General features: G+C 31.3%; 2 protein-coding genes and 1 non-coding gene across 3 annotated transcripts; 1 reads left to right on the forward strand and 2 right to left on the reverse strand.

Annotated features, from left to right (window-relative positions):
- Positions 1-153: 153 nt before the first annotated feature.
- Positions 154-3,205, reverse strand: LOC137814588 (uncharacterized). The gene is made up of 5 exons (XM_068617402.1): positions 2,738-3,205; positions 2,426-2,661; positions 1,598-1,710; positions 861-1,001; positions 154-630 (listed from the first exon to the last, which is right to left on the reverse strand). The coding sequence occupies exons 1-5, from the start codon at positions 2,976-2,978 to the stop codon at positions 381-383; spliced, it is 981 nt and encodes a 326-aa protein (XP_068473503.1). The 5' UTR covers positions 2,979-3,205; the 3' UTR covers positions 154-380.
- On the reverse strand, positions 3,134-3,213 carry TRNAL-UAG (transfer RNA leucine (anticodon UAG)). The gene has a single exon. It is a non-coding gene; the product is annotated as a tRNA-Leu (tRNA).
- Positions 3,214-9,019: 5,806 nt separating this feature from the next.
- LOC137814589 (protein S40-7-like) lies at positions 9,020-10,057 on the forward strand. The gene has a single exon (XM_068617403.1). The coding sequence runs from the start codon at positions 9,145-9,147 to the stop codon at positions 9,775-9,777; it is 633 nt and encodes a 210-aa protein (XP_068473504.1). The 5' UTR covers positions 9,020-9,144; the 3' UTR covers positions 9,778-10,057.
- Positions 10,058-18,272: the final 8,215 nt, after the last annotated feature.

Consider the following 18,272-nt stretch of genomic DNA (forward strand, 5'->3'; position numbering starts at 1 on the left):
ATTACAACAGTCCAATAAATGAATTTTTAAAGTTTTAAAACTAATGACACTAATTTTTAAAATAACAGCAAATTTAAAAATGAACATGCATACATATATCATAACAATTAATTATCAATTAAAACACCTAAAATAAGAGTTGGGAAGTGGACATGACAGATATGATTCCTTATAGGTCTTATTTAGTAGTGTGTGGTTTCAAAATCTGGTCCAAGATATTCGCATATACAATGAATTGTATGAAAATTATTTGGTACTTGATAAAATTGTACATAACTAATTTTATTACCCGCCAACCTTTTGTGCTTATTGTTAAGATTTTCCACTCTGGAAGTAACAATTTTCAACCACGAAGGCCTCGAGCTCAACTAAAGCAGGAACTAGAGGGATGCTATCTTGGGAGCCATAATCTCAAGAAGTCCTTTTGGGTTGTCCACATGAACCCAATGACCAGAATTTGGAAGAACACAGAAGGAAACTTTTCCACAAGAGTCGGCTCCATGCTTACTGGCTAGTTTCTGGATTCTCTCAATAGCATCTTGGTCCCATCTATCACTTTTTTCAGCACGCAAAATTACTATCTCCATACCTTTGGGAGGCTTCTCCAAAAGATTCCAGTAAGACTTTTCACTGCATAATCGTAACGTCGGAGATTTGTTACTTTTGGCTGTGGAGGAAGATCGCAGAAAACACTCAAGAAAACAAAAGGTTTAAATGAAGTTTTAATGCATCTTTGTTTCAAAAATGGTTAAGTTGCTAGATATTCGAATAATTATCTTCTATTTCTATTCCTTATTTCAAATATTTGTGTAAAAGATCATTTGAAATGTTTTACTCAAATTCAACGAAGCTTCATTTACCAGTAAGAATCGAACATATCTTTAGCATTTTCAAGATCAAATATCCACGTCTCATGATCACCAACTTTTTTGATATTGGTGCCTATCCAGTCCGACAGTGCTTTAGAATAACCAAGTCCCATAAGATGACTCACAAGCCACCTGAAAGAAGGTTCAGTGTATATTTTAGTCCAACTGCAATATTAGATTGGCACGAGGAAGATTGCATATCGTACATCTTTTATAGTGTTTGGTAATTGACTTGACACACTGCATTTTCATCAAATTTTAAGACAGGTACTTTTAGACATTGGACAACCAATCAGATCATCAAAAGAAAATGAAGAAAGAACCTAGAATGTCCTTCCTTCGGCCATATAAATTACCTCAATCTCTTTGCTTAAAATGTCTAACAAGCATTTGTACATTTACACTGTCCATCAAACGCAATATCCAAAACTATGACCGGCACTTTATTTCATTATAAAAAAAAAGCAGATCATATGCATGAAATTGGGAAAATGAATAATTCTCTACCTACAGTCTCTAAGATTCCTTGGAAAACGTAAAATTTGCTTCAAACATATTGTTTAGAATGTATTCATCATATATCTTGTACTCCCAAAATGCTATTTGGGGAAGAAGAAACATATATCATGACATAGATAATGTCCACTCGGTACACCAAAAGTTATTATTGGTCCACTGCCAAACTACTAGCATCATAAGAGAAAAGGTTCAGGGATATAGAGTCTCACTTGCGAGATGGGAATTGTGATGGTAAACTTTGCAAGGTTGCTAGAACATCCCGGACTTCATCGTTTCTGTTTCCAGGGTTCACTTCTCCAGGCACAGAATCCAATACCCAGAGCTGTTCTTCAGGAGGGATAAAAAGAGAAACATAAAGAGGACGACTTCAGGCCTAGAGTACAAAAGCTTCATTTTAAAAATCCATCATATGATTCTTGAGAATTGTAGAATTTCAGACGGAGAGAGAAAGTGAGAGATTTTATTAAACTGAATTTTTTTATCCAAATCAATTTTTTCTAACTTGCACCATATGTCTGCGACATTACTATCCTCTATTTGATATAGCAGATTATCCACTATATGATATCTGCAAACTGATAGCACTGCAGTCCTCTAAAAGGAAGAGTTGTGTAGCTTAAGTATGACATCAATTAGTGTATTCTACTCAATATAAGACTCCAAACTCCTCTAATATGTGGTATAACAGCATATTTTGTCCCTCTTTAACATTTTACCATATAGGTGCTATACCTATTTCACCATAGACATAGGCATGTGCATACACTCACAACAATATAAAGCACGAATAAAATCAACTGCTGAATAACTTATCGTGTTATTAGGAACCGTTTTCTGTGTAGTTAGCTATAGATAGTTTAGAGTTTGTTATTCTGCTTTTTTGTATCATGAGCTCATATACAAGGCTGCTCCGTGTACCTTCTTTAGGTGTGAAAAAATGAAACATTTTCATCTTTCCGAGTTCAATACATCTTATTGTATTCAACTGTTAAAATTATAAATAGCTATTACAATAGAGAAGAGAAGAGAAGAGAAACCTGTTTAGGAGACAGAACAGAATGGCCATAGTCACCGTGGCTACAACTCTCAGCAAACTGCAAAGCCATTTTTCCACCCATGGAGTGACCTACGACAACCTCAGGCCAAGGCCAACCTTCAGCCTTCACCAAATCGGCCAAATCTTTGGCCGCAGATTCAATATTGTGAGGCGGATTCAATTCTCTCTCCGTCGATTTCCCGTGGTTCCGCATGTCCAACATCACCGCCCTCCAATCTGCACGGAAAGAAAATCGGAAAATGATAATTCGATTCAGGGTTACAAATAAAAAAATGAGAGTCGAGCGAGGTACTGGAAGAGGGCGAGGAATTGGAGAGAGCGGCCAAGAGATTGCGAGAGAAGGAGCGCCAGTTTCTGGAGGATCCCAAAAAGCCATGGACGAAAACGGCCGTTGAAGTGTAAGGCTTCTCCGGATGCGCTCGCAATTCTTCGTAGGCTACAGTTTCGAGCCACCTTGGACGGTGGAGAGTCGCTGAGTTGAGGAAGCGAGTTAGCCGGAGGGAGCTGTTTCTGATTCCCAGAGATGCTGCCATTCTCTGCTTTGCTTTTACTTTGACTGGGCTTTTAGTTCTGCTGTGACTTAACAGTTACGGGCACCTTAGCCCAATGGTGCCACCGAAGACGGAGGGTAACGGTACAGCCCTAGTTTAGGGTAGATGAAAAAAAAAATGATAGATAAAAAAAAAATTGACAGCTGTGGGATTTGAACCCACGCCCTTTCGGACCAGAGCCTAAATCTGGCGCCTTAGACCACTCGGCCAAACTGTCACATTTGAACAGTCTGTACGCATTTTAATACTAGTCACTTAAGACAATAACTTGAAGTTGAAAATGGCTTACCTATGCTTCCAAATAATTATTTATGAAAAATGATGTTTTGATAATCTTTGAAATTGTATATAATTTTTTATGTGATGGATTAAAAATAAATATACATTAAAAATTAAATTTGTAATTAAATTATATGAAAAAAATATTAAAATAATAATTTTGAGAGCTATAATGTTATTATATATAAAATGGTTTGGAAGTGTATCATTATCTATTATTTATATAATATAACTCTACAAGAGAAGGTGTTGATAAACAGGTCTGAATAAAGAGAATTTGGAGTAATTTTTTTTATATAGAATAATGTTGGATTTTAATTTTTATAAGGACAAAAAAAAGTCATTTCAAATATAAAACTCATATGTTCAAGCTCAGTTTCTAAGAATATTGGTGACTTTATTTTCTTGTATATTTCTTTAAATATGTATGACTAAAATAAATTTTATTGTGTTTTCTTGTGGATCTTGACTGATAAATGAGGGTGTTTTCTCTTTATGTTAAAAGATTAAACTAAATTTTAAAAATAAAAATGATCACTGTCTGACAGAGTTTCAAACACAAAGTAATGGTGAAATCTTTTATATTTTTATTTTGTCTCTATAATTAAAAAATAATAATCATCCTTGTGCATAAAATAGTGGTATCTTTATGGATAAATGGTAATTTTTATGTAAAATTTATATTATCTATCCTTATTTTATTCTAACATTATTTTATGAATAAACTAGTTATATTTCAATAATATTATTCTAAACTGTCATGATGAGATTTTGATTTTCATTAAAATCTTAGTTGAGTTTCCAATTTAAAAAATTAGAGACTATTATAAACCAATATACATAATATTAATTTCTTTAAAAAGTCAAGAAAAATTCATCGTGCTTCCCCTAAATATGATGCTAGAACTCCATTAAATATATATATATATATATATATATATATATATATATATATAATTTAGCACAATCTCTATACCATAATTAAGACTTGTGTTAATAGCTCCTTATAGAATGTCATCCATAGACATCTATAGAGTTAGCAAAGTTGAAAAATTAAATAGTGAATAATTCACGAGACTTTATGTTTTTTTTTTTTTTTTTCTATTGTTAGTTAATGAAAAAATAAACACACGAGGAGGTTGTGTGGGAATTAACATTAATGTTGGAGATCCCACATCGACTAGAGATTAGAGTTTTCATCGTATATAAGTGGGTGCAAACCTTAGCCTATGAACCGGTTTTATGGGGTTGAATTAGGCTTAAAGTCCACTTCGTAATAATTAATCATAAAATTATCATTAAAAAAATGTACTCCCCATAATGATTGTTGCTTTAAGGAATCAACTAAAAGGTGTTGTGTTATATGTCAAAATTGACTTAAAATTTGTTTATCATTGTAAAAAAATGGAATAAGATACAATGGTTTTTTAATATATTCCAAAAGTCACAAAAAACATGAAAGACATTCGAGAATTGTGCTAAAAATTCTTATAGAAATAGTATAGTATAGGAGATGGTCAACATATGTATTGTGGTTGAAACAAGTTCAAATTTCAAGACATGTAATTATAATAAAGTGACATGGTTGTTGCCCAAGTTAAAGTTTTGTTACATTGGGAACAACTAAAAAAATATAACAGAAATACATGAGTTCTTAGTGTTAGGTGACTATTATAAAAAGGTGACTGAAGTTTATTTTTTTCAAAATTAGCATTTGAAAGAAATGAAATACATGAAGTTAGTTATAAAAATTGAAAAAATAAATTACTATATCCATTTGTCTTGGTTCTTTGTGACCTTACCAACGAGTTTGAGGTTTATTGTAATGCTTTTAAGGTAAGGATTAGAATGCATACTTGTGCAAGATGGGAGAGTGACAAGTTATGCTTAGGGACAACTCATACAACATGAAGTTAATTACCCTATGCATGATTTAGAATTTCAATCTATTTATATCTGCATTAAAGACTAAGGAGACATTAGTCATATACAAAAATATTTGAAGTTTTCACTAATCCTAAAAGTTTGAAATGCTTATTTGATCATAAACATGAGACAAGATAGATTGATGAAATTTTTTAAAAATGATGACTTTGAGTTGCAATATCATCTTGGGGAGACAAATATTGTGATAAATATTTTAAGTAAAAAATCTACAGGCATCTATGATGATGGTAAAAGAATTATATTTAAGAATAAACTTGAACTTAGTTATGGAACTAAGACCAAATAAACTATTTTTAGGTGTATTAAAAATCTTTTGTTGGAATAAAAGTTAACAACATGAATAAAAGGAAAATAATATGAATTTCACAATAATTCTAGTGGGATCATCAAATTTAGAGGTAAAAAAAGTTCTATTTAAGAAATAAGGTATGAAAAAACTAATACTAGGGGTGGTTCGTAAGGGTAACTTAAGCATTCATCAAAGTGTCATAAGGGTCTATCAAGACTTGAAGAAGATATTTTGATGGTATATGGTGAAAAAAGTAATGATAAAGTTTGTTGTTTGTTGCATGTTGTTTAGTGTGTCAACAAAAAAAAATTAGGACATAAAAATCACTATGTTGAAATAAGGTTTTATTGACATTATGACAAGTTTACCAGTTATTATGTCTACTTATCATGCAATGCGAGTAATTGTGGACATATTATCAAAATATGCTCACCTTTGATCTATTAACAACATATTTTTCTTACAAAATTAGTTCAATTGTGCATGAAAGAAATTATTAGGTTACATAGTGTACTTTCTAGTATAATTTCTTATGGAAATCTCATTTTACCTACAAATTTTGGAATAGTTTGCAAAGAATCTTATGAACAAAAGTTAGATTTGGTTCAACTTGCTACCCTTATATTGACGGACAATTTGGAAGGATTATCCAATCTTTAGATAACTTGTTAAAAGTTTGTCTTAAAACAAATTAGAAACTAAAATCAATTTATATTTTGTATAGAGTTTAATTATGATGTGAGTTGATTTTAGGATTGCACATTTTGTGGGTTACTCTTTTGTTTATGACTTTTGAGATTAACAATTATGGTGAAAAACCCAAAGAAGATTTTTACTGAACACAAACTTAACAAAGTGGTTAAGTGTGAAGGTTCACTTTTAGAGGTCAAAGATAAGACATAATTATATGGTGTTGACGATGAAGAGGTGTGGAATTAAAGAGCATATAAGGGAAATGAAGGAATGGAAAATAAAAAAGATGAAAGGAAAGAGAAGCTTAGGATGATGAAGGTGTAGCCACGCCACTTAGAGGGGGAGGAGACTCCAAGATGAGTGGTGTAGAGTCGCCACTTGAAGTGTAGTTCACTCAAGATAAGACCCAAGAATAATAGGAAACTCAGCTCACTAAACACTCTGACAGAGTTTCCTTACTTTCAAAATTTAATGTGTCAAATACATGAGGCAAGACACTCTATTTATAGGAGAGAGTATCTTGGAGAGCAAGATAGAGGGGTATAGGTGTCATTTGCGATAAACTTTCTAGAAGGTAGGTCAAAGAAACCTTAAACCTAGATGCACATGTCATGAAAGGTTTGACACAAACTCAAATTACTAAGCACACCATACTCAAATTACTAAGCACAGCCTAATATAGTTTATTCTTTTATTTGAATCCCCAAACTGAGTCCAATTTATTTACATAAACTTGTCTTTTAAAAAGACCAAAAGAAAGAACATTTGATGTTCTGGTCTGTCTCCAATTCTTCTTTTGTTGAGGTCCTTCTAAAGTTTGGTGTGACCTTATCTTAGATGCTGAGATGACTGACTTAATTGTGAAGTATTTGTTGTGTCATTAATCATCTGTTTGTATCAAATTATAACAATAATTTCGACAGACAAACATGAATGACTCAACATGAGGTTCTATATTAGAGAAGGTGTAGAACCTGTAATGTTGGTGTGAGAATGAAAATTGTTTAACTTTGGATAAATAAACAATTCACAATACATCTTATAAGATTAAAATAATTAGAAAAAAAAATATTTCATTTCTAAATAATAAAAGAAGTTATCATGACAAAAATGAAGGAAACCTTTGAGTTTTAAGAAAAGAGTAATGTTTTCATGAAAGAAAGTTACACATGTAACTCAGGTTGGTAGAGTTCTCAAATACTTACATCCAAATGCATTGGTCCTTATTAATTCATTAATCATATTGATTGTTTCACCTTAAATTCTTCTTTACCTCCTTACATTTCAAAACTTCACAATATGTTTTATGTATCACAACTTTGTAAATATATTCCAATTCCTTTTCATTTAGTAAAACTTTATATAATACAAATAAATAAAAAATTATGTAGTGAAGATTGGATATTAGAAAATTAATTAACTTTGAGAAAAATAAATACTTCTAATCAAGGTATTGTGAAATTAACAAGAAAGCAATGATGCAAGTTAGAAATTTAAAAGTAATATAAAAAAAAATTTGTATAGTCTCTTTACAATTTCACAATAAAAAATTTAAAACAATACAAATGTGTATCATCTTTGTTTTTAAATAACTATATTATTTATTTATTTTATCTTTATTTTAAATATAAAAATTAAAATAAAATCCTAAGTTACAGTGTCTATTATAAAATTTATATTTTAAGATTTCTACACATGTTATACATTTCGTATTTCTACAGTGATAATGATAAAAATATTAATTAGTCTCTTTATGAATAAATATAATGAAATAAAAAAAAATCATGTTTAAAAAGTTAAATATTTTTTAAAAAAATTACTATTTTTTAAAATAATTGATATTTATATAAATAGATCTACTCTCATATCAAATTTAAAATTAAAATTTTAATAAGAAGAAGAATATGAAATTTCTTGCACAACGAGTTTTGTATTAAAAATAAAATATAACAAAATAATAATATCTTTAAAAATTAAAAAAAGAGATAAGGTTGAAGAGTGTCGGACAAGCACCACCGTCTCACCGAAAACTAAATTAAAAAAAAATATTAAAATAATAATATAAAAATTATATAAATATTTATGGCACCTTTTTCTATTTTTTTATTGTGCGGTTATATTTTTAATACATATTCTTAAATAGCTGAAAATATGTTATTTACTCTTTCATTTAAATTTAGTAAATATATGTATATTTTATTAATCTTTTATAAACATTCTGTCTATTTTTTATTTTATTATTAAATTTAACAACTTTTGAAACTTGTATTAATAATGTTATATTAAAATAATTTTAAAGGTAATATTTTTTAACAATATTTAAAAAATAAATTAAATATTAATAATTATTAATTACAAACTCGTAGTCTTATTAAAAATGTAAATAATAATTAATTATTCTATAAATAATTTGTAAACTCATATTAATTGGAACAGTGCGAATACGTCAAGTTCAATATATAAATTGACCAAAAGTTTATTGAATACTTAGAGAGAAAAAAAGTACCTTTTATGGAAAAAAAACTAGGAGAATTAAGAGTAACTTTTGGAAAAAGTATTAATCGAATTGAAAAATATATAAAATTACAGAAAATAAAAAAAAAATGAGTAGAAAGAAATTGAGTGTAGTTTGTTTGAAGTGGTAGGGTGGACCCTGTTGTTTGATTGAATGAGTGACTTGAATTTTTGAATTCTTGTGTTTGAATTTCAATGAAGGACCTAAACTAGGTAGGAGGAGAAAATAGGACACGTCCTTTGCCACGTCAGCGATGAAGAAGAGGTTACCCATTTTGTCATTCTTTTCGTTGTATTTACCACTCTGCTGCGACCCTCCGCCACATCACCCACATTATTCACCATCTCTCATTTTCTTTCCCATTCACTCTCTTTCACTCTTCCACTCTTTCCTATCCCCACACCAACCAAACAAAATAACAACTAATGGACCCCACACCCTCCTTCCACCGCCGATCCTCCTCCTCTTCCTCCGACCGCTTCCTCGGTCCCTATCCCGCCACCGCCACCGCTTCCCCCTCCCCTGCCGACGAGCTCAGCGAGGCTGAGCTGTTCTGGTCCGCCGATTCATCTGAATCGGAACCCCAACACCACGCGCCCTCGTCCAAACCCCGCCTCCGCAACTTCGATCGCCCCGTCGACTCCGGAATTCTCGTTGTGCTCACGGAGCCCGATTCCCGTGGCGGTGTGTTCCGCGGCAAGTCCCCTGTTCAAACCTCCTCGCGCATGATGATTCCGTCGCTGCCGAGGCCGCCGGCCTCGGACTACCTCGCGCAGTCCGCGCCTTCCAGGAAGTTCCAGCAATCGGCGCCCGTCAAGGTCCCTATTCTGATTGCGGCCGGCGCCTCCAGGCGCCGCAACACCGACGATTTCGCGCGCGTGATCGATGACGATGACGATGAGGAGATGCTGCCGCCGCACGAAATCGTGGCGAGAGGCTCTGGCGTTTCGCCCAAAACCACTTTTTCGGTGCTGGAAGGAGTTGGGAGAACCCTCAAAGGGAGGGATCTCCGTCAGGTTAGAAACGCCGTTTTGCGCCAAACCGGTTTTCTCGATTGATTAATTTAATTTGACCTATTTTCCATTTCTATCTCTCCTCCTGCTTAGGCGGCGAAGTTAAATTTTGATAGCTTCTCTGCTCTATCGATGATCGTTCCATGTAACTTCATTTTCGGATGCTCTTTTTGTTCTGTGTTTTATATAGAATCTGGAAACAATGTAAGTTGCTGGACCAAACTTGGATAAAGTTGATCTTTTTTTTCTCCCTCTTCCTCTCTCCATTTTTGTATTGGATTAGCGGTTTTGCCTTCGATTAAGTTGAGACATTTAAATGGCTAAACTTTGATGTCCCCTGTTTTTTACCACACTTCATTTGCACTGTATCTGAAAGTCGAATCTCCAGAGTTAAATTAATGAAACAATCCTGTGTTGATGAATGGAGTGAATACTCATCACATAATTGGTGCTTTTCATGTGATTGTAAACATCTTCTACTTGCTTTGAAAGGAGGTGAAGTACAATGATTGTGCTTTGAAAAGCTTGGAGAGTTGGTGAGATTGTTGTCCGTATTCGTGTTAACATGTTCCATTATGAATATTACACCAGGGATTAGATTCTTATTAAGTTTAATAAAGAACCATGATTACTGGTTGTTAGAATCTAAATGCCACTTATTTGGTTTGTAATTTTCTGATCTGGAATAGTTCTGATTGTTAATGGCATTCCATTTTTCTGCATGTTCTGTTTCTCTCTCTGCTTTCAGCCGAATTACGTATCGTACAATGCAGATGTTTATGGTGTAGGTAAATTGATTGGGTAAAATGTTCTTGGGGAATGCAGTATAGAATATTGGCATTGCTTGGGGAATGTACAAGTTGAAGATTTGGTTCATTGACTTGTGTTGGATAGATCATGAATTTTGCCCAGGTGAAATTCATTGTTTGGCCCACATAGGACAAAGTTGTGGGCAACTACATCGATTCACGGCCTCGGGAAGTTGCGTGTTGAAGTGGTATTACCAGTCATGGAAAATGGACAAATCGTTTTCATAATTTAAACTGTTTTATTTCTTCTTCAACCAAGGAAGCAAGTTCGACAAAAGTTTCATCGTCAATTAATCTAAACACATGTTCTGTGTTGTTTTACAGAAAAATAGAATGTTGTGTCACAAGATTAAATTTATAATACTGCCCCGTGATCATCAAACGGCTTAATGGAATAAATTGGATCACAAGTTGCTCGCAAAAGGATACTTAAATTATTTTAGTTTGAAAAAGGTATATTTAGATTTAGATAATTCTCAAACCTCCAATAGTTAGATATATATTTGCACACACTTAAGCATTTGTTTTAAGGTACTTCTTGATTGTCGTTTAAGATTTAGGGATTTATTAAGTATCCGATTAAGATTCTTTTACACAAATTACAAAACGTGATATACTTTTTTTTTCAATTTTTCTCTCGTAAAAATCTTTTTTTAAGAAAAAATGTATAGAAAACACAACTTATTCACAATATATTTACCAAAGCCCAAACATTTTTTCGAAGTCCAAAATCAGGCTCCACAGTGCTGAATTATGACTTTTTTTAAATAATGTTTTGAAAATTATTTTCAAAAGTATATCAATATAAAATTAATAAATGAAAAATATTCCTTTTATAAGTTAAATCTATAATAGTTATTTTAATGTCAGACTGAAATTAATAAATTGGAAAAATACTATTATTATTTGTTTTAATTTTGAACATTTTATTATTATTGTTAATAAATTGTAGTTTAGTATATCTTTTTAAAGATTTTTTATTTAAGTTGTATTAAATTAGTTGATTGACAAAAAAAATCTGTTTTTATAAGTATGTATAGTTTTTTAACCTTAGTTTGATATTGTACTATTTATGTTATTCAATCTAACAAAACTATTTATGGAATGTATGGTGTCTCAAAACTGGAATAAATAAAAATTTAAAAAAAGTTTCTTGAGTATGTCACTTGTTTTGTTCTCTTTTAAGTATACTAGTGTTACTTTTTTCTGGTCTTGATTGCTTTTTTAGTATTTATGTAACTAAGTCTAACGATATCATTTATGAGTCTATAATTTTTGTACATAAACTTGTGAACGATGCATAAAATTTGAAAAACTAAGTTAAAGGTTTTATTGATTAAATAATGATTAATAATATACGAAAAATTATTTTGTTCTTATACTTAGGTTGACTTTTACAACTTATTTGTATTTTTATTGGAATATAATTGTGATCCTTAATATAGTGGCCAATAATATTTATGTCTTAATTTTTTAAACAAATTGTTATCGACCTTTAAAAATTAATCTAATGTGTGAATTAAATTATGGACATCTTGTAAATATGTTTGCATGTAACAATTACCTGTAATTATGATAAGTAAATCTTTTGAAACATTTCACAATCACACTATATTTAATATAGTTTTAGTGCAAATTTATCTTATGGGTTACACCTTTTTTAAATTTATCATTTTTTGTTTGAAATATTGTATCACATTAATCAAAGAAAGTAAATTTAAGTTTTCATCTTTTTATTGTACATCCTCACTCCATTGCTTGCAATTTTAGAATAGATATGTCAACTCTAATAATTGTGGTCACCTTCACTTTTGTCTTTTCACGAAGAATTTGTCACATTTTTTTTTTCATATAAAAATTACCAAGAAAAATATTGGGAGATTTCTGGTGGATTTTAGCACCAATTTGATTAAATTTTCAAGGTAAGTCATTATGTGTTTCTATTATTGTCTAATAAAACAAATATTTTTTTATTTATGACATGTATTTTATGCACATGTTATAAAGTACAATACTTACCAATGTATAAAAACTCTATTAAGAAGGGTATTATTGAATTTTTATATAAACAACTCATCATGATTCAAAATTAGACACATATCATCTTGTTGTTAGTGTAGCATACTTATGTAATAAATGATATCACCTTTTACTATAATAAACAATGGAAAGTATAAAATTCTTTTGTATTTAGCATAAAAAAAATTCTGTTAGAAGTGACTTCTAATACCAAAAATCATCACATAATTTAAAAGTTCAAAACAACTTATTAAGAGAAACTCTATCCTAAACTAACTTCCTCGAATGATATGTAAGCGTTTGTCTTTCACTAAAATTATAAATACAATTTGAGGTCGTTCAATAAAGCTGTAAGTTTGTGGAATGATTATTCTCAATTGTGATACATGTTTTCCATGATGCCATTACATTTAGTAACGTGCATATTACAACATGAAACCAGGATTAGGAATCAACATACAACAAAAAAAATGAAATTCTTAATAACTAAAAATGAATTAAAAAAATGTTTATTTAATAAAATAATGAAATAAGTTTAATGTTTTGTTTGGATGATTTAGTGAATTTGAGACATTTGAAGAAAAATGTGAGGAAAGTTTAGTAGTTGGGATTAAGGTAAATTAGTGAAAAATTATGAAAATTTGGGAGTGATGTGATGAGTGTAATCGAAATTTTAATTTTTTAATTGATAAAAAATGATTTTTTAAAAAATAATGTAAAAAATAATTTTAAAATGTAAAGAAAATTAAAATAAATAATTATATTTTAAAATGATAATAAATTAATTTAAATCTTAATATTAAATAAAATAATTTATTTAAATATATTGTTAAAATAAAATATTAATATTAATTTATTATTTTAATATTTATTTTAATTAGTTATTTACAAAATGTAATCATTAATAAAAGTAAATTATATTATACAAGATTAATATATTAAAAATAGTTTTTTAAACTTTCTTTACCGTTTTAAACAGATAGTTTAAGTCTTAGTTTTTTTATCAATTAATGTGTTTATTCTTCTTAAATTTTAAGTTTTTTTTCTCATCTCTTACTAAACAATATTTTTGCGTATTTTTATCCGCAAAAACAAACAATTTATGAAAGTTAATAAACAACTATAATTTATTAAATTAATTATCATAATTTTATTTTTCTTTTCTTTTTATATAAATCACATTAGGCATATATATATAAAGTAAAAGTAAATATAAGGGATCAAACCAAACTCACTGCAAAGAGAATGACTTCTACCCAAAAGGCTAAGGAAACCTAAATTATGAGAGGTTGTAACAATTCATAAAAAATATCCAACTTTTGGACCACGGGTAAAAAAAAAAAAAAATAATAATTTATTTCAATATTAGCTAAAAGATAAGCATACCTATTACTTTCACAAAATATGTGAGACACTCTAACCTTCAAATACGTGAGACACTTTATTTCAAGAGACTTTAGAAGTCAAGGCACAATAGAGAAATTACGAAAAGTTTGAAATACTAATAAGGAATAACCAAATTTAGAATAATTATTTTGCTGTGAAATTTCCACAACAAGAATTGTTGCATTCAACTCAACATATAACATATTTGAATTTCCATATAACAAAAAAAATACAATGTGTTATCCTACGCTACCCTTGAATATACCCTCATTGGTAACATACCCCAAATTGCCTCTAACTCCATCCATATTATTTTGAATAGCCTTTTTTGCACTGGTCTGAATGTAAAAAAAAACTTAAAACAAACATATGAGCAATACCATTATTCATACTTTAGTAGAACTATTATCAGTCTTTTGAATATGTCATTTAACCAAATATAAAGCAAAATGAAAGGAATGCATTGCTTGATCTCTCATTATTACTAAACTTCTAAATAATCCAAAAATGTAAGTAATATTGGCAAATCTAATATCCTTAACAATATGACTACTTGAAGTAGAATTAAAAACAATTATATGATCGATAGAATGATAAGTAAAGTCAGGAGAACCCTGATAAATCTAAGTCTATAACTTATTAGCTTAAGCACAATCAAAGAATAAGTGATATTTACTCTATTGAGCAACTCTACAAAGGCTACACATAGAATTGGATATGATTATCAATAATAATCATATGATTAAGAAGTTTCTAGAGAATCATAATACATGAGTTATATTAAAAGACCAAGCAACTGAGTCACTCAGAGGAGTTTTTCATCCCATATGTCTGCAGATAATACTCTCCAGCTGTGCATGCTTCTGATTTGAAAATTTTGTATCTTTAGTGAATTCGAATTCAATGCAACTGCTAGAAATTTGTTTCATTTTGATATACCTGCCAAAGTACGTGTCTGAATCTCCATTGTTCCCTCTTCCTCGTTAGCTGCATTAATAGCTTATCAACCACCCTAACGAATACATTTTTTATTAACTTGGTACTAAAATATTTACAATGATCAAAAACCAATAATACAATAATATTTACTAAAATATTTACAATTTCAATTTTTATTAATCATTAAAAACCAATAATCAAACAATTGCAAAAAGAGACACCCCATATTATAACAATGAGATTGCGAAAACTGGCATCAATCCACTAGTAACACAAAAGATCTCAAAATAAACATTTCTAAGAAATTTGTCAATGATACATAATAAAACCCATGTAACCAAAGTAAACTAATTGAAAGAAACTCATAACAGAATTAGGAAATTGCACATGGAAGTATGCCTAAGCACTATTTTTCACCTTAGCAAGCTCTTGCCTAACAACTGTTGCCCTCTGCACAAATTGAAACAAAAATTGAAACCAAAAATTATATGTCAACACAATAGGACAAACACTATGCATAAAAGCCATTTCACAAACTATTAGAAGAGCAATACCAAAATCAAAAGAGTGAGAATAGCCATGTAGAATGAAACCAATTTTGATCTTTGCCAACATAATCTCTCTTCCCCTAGCCGGGTGGAAACACTACTATGGGTAGGTCTTTATATTGACCATCATCATCATGGCCTTTGTATATGTACTTCGGGTAACGAATTGACCTTGGATGTAATGATGAATTAAAAATCATGTTTTTGATCAATAAATTTTGTCTCCTTTTCCTCACAAACCCGCACAATATAATAGCTTATAGTTATTGATTGATGATATTAGGGGATTATAAAAATAATATAAAATAAGATGTATCAAACCTTGAATTGTTGTCTTGTGCGAACTGTGTCAATGTGTATACGATACATGATCGAATATATTTAGGAAATATTCCCCCAGGAAAACATACTTCTTGTTGAGAAGTATATCAACAATTAAGGGTACCGTTAACTAAAATACCTCCCGGGCAAATATTTCGTACCGATAATATTCAGGAGAGCCTGGTGGGAGTCTAGCAGTGGAAGGCGTTGGTACCCAAGAATTGTTGGAAGTTGTACTAACAAAAGCATATATGGTAGATGGAATACCAAGAGGACCACATCCACGATGAACAAGTCCTTCAAATCATAGTAATTGGAGTTGGAAGTATGACCATCCCATCTATATACACGATTTTCAAAATTTGTACTCCTTTCCTGTACAAAACTTTTCTCAACCCTTTTTCTTCAATATTCACACGTATAATATTAATTCACAAATCTCGTGCTTTGGCCAAATCTCCATCGTATAGAGGAAGTAAGATTTGTGACGAAAAACCTCTTGCTCGTTCTCCTGATCGTTCTCGTGAAGGGTTTGACATTTTTTAGAAAATCGGTAGTGGGGTTGCTCGGAGAGTGGAGGAGAAAGGGAATGAATGGTAAGAAGAATGGAATGATTAGAGCCTTCTTCCCCGCCAATACTTCTGATTTCTTTTACTCCTCAAACCCTACTTCTACTGCTTCTTTCAATTGTTCTTTGAATGGAGTTTTGGGGTGCTGAGGTTAAGGTTGGGGAGTCTGTTAAGGTAGACCCAACTGAATTTGAGGCATGCATACACCTTTCTCAGGTTGCTCTTGGTGAGGCAAAGAAGGAAAAACTAATAATCAAACAATTGCAAAAAGAGGCACTCCATATTATAACAATGAGATTGCAAAAACTGGCATCAATCCACTAGTAACACAAAAGATCTCAAAATAAACATTTCTAGGAAATTTGTCAATGATACATAATAAAACCCATGTAACCAAAGTAAACTAATTGAAAGAAACTCATAACAGAACTAGGAAATTGCACATGGAAGTATGGCTAAGCACTCTTTTTCAGCTTAGCAAGCTCTTGCCTAACAACTGCTGCCCTCTGCACAAATTGAAACAAAAATTGAAACAAAAAATTATATGTCAACACAATAGTACAAACACTTGGATTTTCCTATGCATAAAAGCCATTTCACAAACTATTAGAAGAGCAATACCAAAATCAAAAGAGTGAGAATAGCCATGTAGAATGAAACCAACTTTGATCTTTGCCAACATAATCTCTCTTCCCCTAGCCGGGTGGAAACACTACTACGGGTAGGTATTTATATTGGCCACCATCATCATGGCCTTTGTATCTGTACTTCGGGTAACGAATTGACCTTGGATGTAATGATGAATTAAAAATCATGTTTTTGATCAATAAATTTTGTCTCATTTTCCTCACAAACCCGCACAATATAATAGCTTATAGTTATTGATTGATGATATTAGGGGATTATAAAAATAATATAAAATAAGATGTATCAAACCTTGAATTGTCTTCATGTGCTAACTGTGTCAATGTGTATACGATACATGATCGAATATATTTAGGAAATCTTCCCCCAGGAAAACATACTTCTTGTTGAGAAGTATATCAACAATTAAGGGTACCGTTAACAAAAATACCTCCTGGGGCAAATATTTCGTACCGATAATATTCACCCTGAGAGCCTGGTGGGAGTATAGCAGTGGAAGGCGTTGGTACCCAAGAATTGTTGGAAGTTGTACTAACAAAAACATATCTGGTAGATGGAATACCAAGAGGACCACATCCACGATGAACAAGTCCTTCAAATCATAGTAATTGGAGTTGGAAGTATGACCATCCCATCTATATACACGATTTTCAAAATTTGTACTCCTTTCCTGTACAAAACTTTTCTCAACCCTTTTTCTTCAATATTCACACGCTTGATATTAATTCACAAATCTCGTGCTTTGGCCAAATCTCCATCGTATAGAGGAAGTAAGATTTGTGATGAACAACCTCTTGCTCGTTCTCGTGAAGGGTTTGACATTTTTTATAAAATCGGTAGTGGGGTTGCTGGGAGAGTGGAGGAGAAAGGGAATGAATGGTAAGAAGAATGGAATGATTAGAGCCTTCTTCCCCACCAATACCTCTGATTTCTTTTAGTCCTCGAACCCTACTTCTACTGCTTCTTTCAATTGTTCTTTGAATGGAGTTTTGGGGTGTTGAGGTTAAGGTTGGGGAGTCTGTTAAAGTAGACCTAACTGAATTTTAGGCATGCATACACCTTTCTCAGGTTGCTCTTGGTGAGGCAAAGAAGGAAAAACCAAATGAGCTTGTGGTTGTGTACTTGAAGGTTGGTGAACAGAAGTTTGTCCTGGAAACCTCTCCAGAGAGAAAATTCCTCAAATTTCTTTGGAATTGGTTATGGAGAAGGAGTTTGAATTATCCCACAGTTCAAAGAATGCAAGCGTTCATTTATGTGGATACAAGGCTTATTACTCTGGCGATGATAGTGAGGAGCATGAATTT

This window comes from Phaseolus vulgaris, chromosome 1 (genome assembly GCF_000499845.2).
Source record: "Phaseolus vulgaris cultivar G19833 chromosome 1, P. vulgaris v2.0, whole genome shotgun sequence".
Classification (NCBI taxonomy): Eukaryota; Viridiplantae; Streptophyta; class Magnoliopsida; order Fabales; family Fabaceae; genus Phaseolus; species Phaseolus vulgaris.

Bases quoted from the DNA above. Each gene is read 5' to 3' on its own strand.
- LOC137814589 (XM_068617403.1), top strand. From the start codon at position 9,145: ATGGACCCCACACCCTCCTTCCACCGCCGATCCTCCTCCTCTTCCTCC.
- LOC137814588 (XM_068617402.1), bottom strand. From the start codon at position 2,978: ATGGCAGCATCTCTGGGAATCAGAAACAGCTCCCTCCGGCTAACTCGC. The intron at 2,662-2,737 runs GTACCTCGCTCG...CTTTCCGTGCAG, and splicing joins CAATTCCTCGCCCTCTTCCA to ATTGGAGGGCGGTGATGTTG. The intron at 1,002-1,597 runs GTGAGACTCTAT...ACCTTCTTTCAG, and splicing joins TCACAATTCCCATCTCGCAA to GTGGCTTGTGAGTCATCTTA.